Source organism: Pituophis catenifer, unplaced genomic scaffold (genome assembly GCF_029215685.1).
Source record: "Pituophis catenifer annectens isolate HBS135680 unplaced genomic scaffold, rPitCat1.0.hap2 SCAF_2, whole genome shotgun sequence".
Taxonomy (NCBI): Eukaryota; Metazoa; Chordata; class Lepidosauria; order Squamata; family Colubridae; genus Pituophis; species Pituophis catenifer.
Genome location: NW_027256882.1, coordinates 216,493,691 through 216,500,538, shown reverse-complemented (window position 1 = coordinate 216,500,538; position 6,848 = coordinate 216,493,691). Strand labels below are relative to the sequence as shown.

Below are 6,848 nucleotides of genomic sequence, written 5' to 3'. Positions count from 1 at the left end.
CTACCTTGTCCAGCTGACAGTGCTTGAATTAAACGTTTCAAAGATGTGGAGAAGGCATGGATAATGCAGTCATTACCAATAAAGCACAAATTTACATAAGATAAATTTTATCTTGTTAATCTATCTTGCTATGAGAGCTTCACGGGGATGGGAAGGAACGATGGACCTTTTCAGCCCTGGAAGGTGTTTTAACATTCTTTGGGGATCTTCTAATAAATCTTGCTTATTCTTAGGAGATAAGAGCGGCACAACATAATCACAGCGGCAAAGTGAATTTTATCTGATACTGCTGCACATGCCAAGTGTCTTACTTCAAATAATCATAGGCCACCAGCAACAGGGGTGCGTATGGGTGGGAAGCAGGAGCAAAAAGTTGCCAATTGTTCAGATTTTTTGTGCCAAAGGTGCTTTTTCAAGAGGCAACTGGACTGTTTTTTTCACCCCCTTTGAAGACCTTTCCCTGCTCATCCAAGAAGCTTCTTCAGCTGGGATTTTTTGTTTATCCCCACTAAAGGGAATATATTTGTGAAGTTTGGTTATGTTGCACCAGAAATATAAGGTTTTGTTTTTTTTTTTTAAAATCAAGCCTGCTTAATGGAAGACGGTTTGGCGCGCCACTGCTTTTTCCCCAAGATCCACATGCGTCTGAATGCAGGCTCACCTGCTTAACACTGGTTGGTATTGGAAGGCGCCAATGGAAAAAAAAAAAGATAAAAGGCAGCACAGTTCCTGAATGGTTTTCATGCATACATGTATTTCCGAGGCTAAAAAAGTGGAGGTCTTTCTTGGCACCTCTAGAAGCGCACAGTAGTGCAGCCAACCCACCGACACAAACACGCACTTCCAACTCCTCTCAAAGGTGCTTTTTTTTCAAGAGGCAGTTGGACTTTCTGGTTTTTCTTTGAAGAGGTCTGGCTTCTCATCCAAGAAGGTTCTTCAGCTCTGAAGCTCAGCTCTTCAGCTGAAGAAGCTGCTTGGATGAGAAGCGAAACGTCTTAAAAGAAAAACCAGAAAGTCCAGCTGCCTCATGAAAAACGCACCTTTGGGACAACCATGACTTGGGACGACTGAGAATCTCCACAGAGACACTTCCAACTCGTCCGGAGCGTTAAGAGAGGTTCCCCCGTCTCTTCGGTCTTGGTGGGCGGCTCCCTGCTCTCAAGTGGGCGGACACCCCGCCAGCCACTCTCTCGGGGTCTGCAGGGGCCAGCGCCCGATCACACTCGCGCCTTCGGAGGAGCAACCGTGCGCTGCTCCCGATCCGCGGACTCATGGCGACGAGCAACCCGCCGCTCCTGCCCCCGCCGGGGCTGCCCGTTTCGGTGCCCAGAGCACCCTCGGTAGCGGCCGGGGTCCCCATGCCGCCCACCTTCCTTCGCCCCCCTAGCTTCTTCGTGCGCGCCGCGGCCGCCGCGGCTGCAGCGGCGGCGGCGGCGGCCGCCACCGCGGGCAATCCTTCCAGCTGTTACGCGCAGGCGGCGGTGGGCCTGGAGCGCGGGGCGTATTACCCGCGCACGCCCAAATGCGCCCGCTGCCGCAACCACGGCGTGGTGTCGGCGCTGAAGGGCCACAAGCGCTTCTGCCGCTGGCGGGACTGTGCGTGCGGCAAATGCGCGCTCATCGCGGAGCGGCAGCGCGTGATGGCCGCCCAGGTGGCGCTGCGCAGGCAGCAAGCGCAGGAGGAGATCGACACGCGGGGTGGAGGCGGCGGAGGCGGCGGAGGCGGCGGGACTCACCCCAACCAGCAGCAGAAGCGGACGCCTGTTGCGGTCCGCCTGAGCTCCGGGAGCCAAGCAGCCGGCAACGCCGGCGTTGAAAGCGAGCCGGCTCCCAAGAGTTACTGCCCGGAGTTCCAGCGCGGGCGAAGAGGTGGGATTCCCCTCCGTGTTTGGGGTTAAATTTCCCTTAAAAGTGGTGGGGAGGGAGGCGGCAGAAAGAAAACCTCCCGAACTCAATCAACGTGGCTGATTCGAGCTTAAAGGGCTTTAAATCAGAGGAGATGGGAAATAGGTGGCGTTTCAGTCAGCCTGGTTCACGAGAGCTTATTCACCGTCTGAACGGTGAATAATCGAGGATGTTGGCAATTATAATGAAGCATCTCTTGGGGGGCGGAAAGGAGAACCACTGGGTCTTTCCTCCCAAGTTTATGTTTTAGATTTCTTCGTGGCAGAGATCAGAGGGAGATCACGGAGAAGGGGGTGGGGGATGATTTCTCTGAAGTGTGTGCGGCTTGTACAATAATGTGTTTCGATAGCAATTTGGGATAGGACTGATTGAATTTTCCTGTTTTTGTTCTTAATGACCTTCAGGACAAATAATAGCTATCAGTGTGTATTTAATGCGAGCTATTTTATAGGCGAGTGTGCAGCTCGAATCCTTTTTGGATTATGAAGATTATTCATTACTTAATTAATTGTTATTTAGGATTAGTGAAGAAACACCTTAGGAAACTAATAATCATGTTGCTTGATGTAATAGATTGTAAAGTAGGAATCTGCCTTGCCTGTGGCAAGAAAGGAAAGAAAGAGAAAGAAGGAGGGAGGGGAAGAAGGGAGGGAGGGAGGGAGGAAGGAAAGGAAAAGAATCACAGCTCAACTCTATGCATTGCTGGAATTGAAATGAACTGTAGATAGAATTCATTGATCTCTGTAAGATCCATTCACCTAAATGGGTTTGTGTTGACATAATAATTTATGGTAGAAAGAATATGAAGTCTTTTTAGATTCAAAAGGTGCTAAAAAGTCTGTTTTTAATAGCATTATAGTTCTTCTTCCATCTCAAACGCATCCACATTCTGGCACTTCCCAGAATGTGTAAAGATTATGGCTTTTCATCATGTTCCATAGCATGGATTATTGGAGAACTTTAAAAAGTTTCATTTTTAATTATGGGTGCAGGTTAGCCATTTGCTTACATTTTAAGGAAAATATTAATGCTTGGAAAAACAATGATTCTAAAAATCATACAAAGGTATTATTAATGTTGCAAGCATTTGGCATTGCATGTATACTAACAAAACAGAATATATTACTTGTTCCAAAGCAAATGAACTGAATCTATGAGCTGGCCTTCGTATGGGCAATTGTAGTATATAAAGATACAAAGCACCAAGAAATTGTCTTGGGAAAGTTAAAAGGTAATGGGTATTATAGTTTTCTTTTAGTGCTCTCATTAATTTAAATGGTCTTTCTGCAGAACAGCTTGTGCTGTAGGAAATCTGTGGAGGGAGGCAGAAGAACAAGTTGTATGGGAAAAGCATGGAAACATTATTTTCTTCTTTATGGATGACAAAAGCACATTATCCAATTACGACAATTCACTTTCAGATACAGTTTGTAGGTTTTAAGCACTTAGGAGCGACTTCACACATAAAGAATATCCTATGTAGATACTGCTTTCATTTTACGATTTCCATGTTGTATTGTTGTAGTGTTTCTACTTTACAGTAAGTGTGTTTTTTTGTTTCACACTCTGTACATGTGAACCATCCTGCTTGGATATTTCATAATAGGTACCAAAAAAAGAGGATATATACATTATATGTCATGCATATAGCAACCTGTGACTTGGCACTTATGATAAACTAGGAGTTTATGGGAAATCTGTTGTATGTGCAGTGAAAGTAAGAGTTTTTAAAGGCACTGAATTGTGTACATAAAATATGCGATTCCATAACTGGTAATGCCTAGAAGCCTTAGGGTGTTTATATGAGAAAGCAGTGCATAAATCAGATATATTGTAATAACTTGAGTATTCGGATGCATTTTTCCCCATTAGAAGAGAAGATTCAGAAGTATGACTTCTACTGCAGTGAATCGGGCAGTTCTGTAGTCCATTTACTTACACCCTCTGTGACATCTCCTCCTGAAGCTGCTGGAAGCAATCAAGAGAAGCCATCCGAGACGCAGGCTTTAGGTAAAGACATATCTTTATCAGGTCCTGATGAATCTTTAGAAGGAACTGACAGCCCAGCCTCTTTGTCGTCTTCGGACATGGAATCAGGAAATGAAAGTGAGTGTCCCAAGGATTTTGTTCCCTGTAATGCCAGCGTCCCTCCTGCTGCTGCTGTTGCCCCTGATGGTGCCTTAAAGCGCAGAGATCCACTTAATATTCTTACCAAGGTCTTTCCTAATCACAAACCAAGCAGGTTGGAAAGAGTTCTGCAACTCTGCAGAGGAGACATAGTCCAAGCTATAGAGCAGATCCTGAATACCAGCGAACACAGGCAAGGATTCCAAGAGCTTGCAATCCCAGTCTTGCCCGAATGCAGTGCTTTCCAGAGATCTTCTGATTTTGGCCTCGGAGTAGATGTCGCAGCACTTGGCAATAAATCAGCATTTGTTCCTCTTCAAACCAGCTCGGCCTCTTCCAGGAGAGAGATGAATTTTTATGGCTTAAGCCCAAGACTGGGAATTGGACCTCTAAGAGTGACTTATTCTCCTCCAGGAAGAGCTTTACCTGGATTGATAGCACCATATTTGAGGACTGGCTTGTTTCCTGCTTTTCCTTTTCATCCAGTGATGGACTCTTCCTTTTCAGGAGTGATCAAAGATGCATCTTATTCCCCCAGTGAAGACAAGCTTTTCAGTACCAAGATGTACGCCAGGTTAAATGAAGAACGCAAATAGCATTTTGGTCTAAAATTACTTTTTCTTTTTCTATTTTTGTTCAGTTGTGTCGATACTCATTGTGAAGCCCAATTCTTAAATGTGCATCCAATAAAGAGCAAATTAGTATTAAATCCTTCATTAAAAAAAATAATAAAGGCTTCCACAGGATTCTTTCCCTAAAATCAGTTGAAATTGGACATAAAATAATTTGAAAATGGAGAGATTTCTGGAGTGTCAACAGTGAAAAATTATTAGAAGCAAAATTGATATGGAACATTATATTGTATATTAACATATAATTTCATCTCATCTGAATCTTTGGAAGAAAAAAAAAGGTGACACTTGGAGACTGGAAATTGAAAATCCAAGAGTAACATGAAGAACTCCAGAAAATCAAAACTTTTGTCTTTTGCATTTTCAAAATATTTGATACGTTTCTTTCTTTTTTTACTTGAAATGTAGGTATTTGAAATCAAGAAATAGTTTTCCAAATATAGACTTGATTTTTTTTTAATGAAACAGTTATTGAAATACGTAGTACATGTCTCTGATCAACTGTTGTAACAAAATTGGTAAATGATTTTGGATATAAGCAATCTTTTTAGACTGAAGATATTATGCCTTAATTATGTTTGCATATGGATAGAAGAATCGAAGGAATTGCCTGGTTAAAAAATAATTCTGAATTATGCTTTAGAATAATGTGGTTGAGATTCAAACTCATGTACTTTTCTCTTCACGTATATGAATAATAATGAAGATTGGAATTTTTTTTTATTTTGCATTACTAGGTGTATAACATTAAATCTGCCAGCTGCTGTTATATTAAGTCATAGTTTGCTCAAACCATGATTTTTAATAGCCTGTAATTTCCAGGTTCACACAATGTGTTAAGTGAAAATGGCTTAGTGCAACGTGGGAACCTAGTCCAGGGTTTGTTTGTGCTAAACAGTGGCTTATTTAATAATGGTTTATTAAATAACACACAAGTTTATTTGCAACAAGGTTTAACCTAAGACAATGATGGGCATCTTGCCAGCCATGTGGGCAAAATGTCTGCAAATATTGCTCTACCAAAATATGGCAAAAATATGACCAGATTTCTGTGGCCTAGTCTTTCTGGGTGAAAGGGTTCTCAAAATTAAGAGTGAGCTTAGAAAACTTTCTGCTCACATTCCCACCTATAACACCCCTGTAACCCTCCTCTCGTAAAGTTGTAAACAGAGCAAATTTAACTTGTTTTGGGAGAGGGGAGTTAAGAGTGGAAATAAGAACATGAGGTATCTGGGAGTCAAATTGCTTCTATCTTGAAATTCCCATGCAATCAAGCCAAATCAAACAAACCACATTATGATATAACAGGGTGTATAAATACAGCCCGTTATAACCATACAGTACATATAATACAGTGTGTTACGTGACAGAAAACAATTTTGGAAATTTGAAGGGTTTTCTTTTTAGATTAGACATTTTGTCTGTGGAAAGAGAAAAGAAAAACGGATGACACTCTCAAGAACCATTTCTGTAATATGAAGCCTTCATTTCCGGCTACCAGCACATTGGCTGCTGCTTCTGTGTGTTCTGTAGGCACATGATGGACTTCTGATTCTGAAGTTAAAACTGGCAACATGGAAGCAAATCAAGGGACGAAAGACGTTTTTGGAGAACAAATGGGTCCCACGTGTAATATATGTGGATTAAAAAAATAATGAATTAACTAGTAGGAAGATGACAGCTGAGTTGTTGATTTATGGGACTTTCCACTTCAAATTTCCACACTGTAAATGGGTTAAATGCAAGCCTTTTTTAAAAGCATAAAATGGTTCAGTAAAACAATTACTCCTGACTACCTGACAAAGATGCTACTTTTTGCATTTATAAACAGGTGTATAAACTAGGGGATGAGGATTTATCCGTCTTAAGTGCAACCAAAAATGTTCTGTTATTGCTCAAAGAAACCCCTTGTTTATATTAGCCGAGATTTAGTATACTTTTTAAGATTTGGGGTGTGTGTGTGTGTATTCAGCTAGAAAGCTTTTGTTGTTAATTTGGGCTTGTGGCCCAGCACTAGATAATAACTAATAAAATTATGAAAATTTTATTATTTTATTTAAAATAAAATAATAAAATCTTTAACAAATTTGTGGATGGGTCTTACTACTGCTCTTGCTCCTTTACTAAAATTGCTCAACATTAAATTAGTTCAACTTTTATTTCTAGTGCTCTGAAGATTTTCTT

The 6,848-nt window shown here is 41.6% G+C and overlaps 1 protein-coding gene across 1 annotated transcript; it reads left to right on the top strand.

Moving 5' to 3' along the window:
* Positions 1–1,271: 1,271 nt before the first annotated feature.
* DMRTA1 (DMRT like family A1) lies at positions 1,272–4,628 on the top strand. Its single transcript, XM_070935527.1, has 2 exons — positions 1,272–1,869; positions 3,778–4,628. The coding sequence occupies exons 1-2, from the start codon at positions 1,272–1,274 to the stop codon at positions 4,626–4,628; spliced, it is 1,449 nt and encodes a 482-aa protein (XP_070791628.1).
* The last annotated feature ends 2,220 nt before the right edge of the window (positions 4,629–6,848 follow it).

Coding starts and splice junctions, on each gene's coding strand:
- DMRTA1 (XM_070935527.1), top strand. CDS start 1,272: ATGGCGACGAGCAACCCGCCGCTCCTGCCCCCGCCGGGGCTGCCCGTT. Junction 1,870..3,777: donor GTTCCAGCGCGGGCGAAGAG/GTGGGATTCCCC, acceptor TTTCCCCATTAG/AAGAGAAGATTCAGAAGTAT.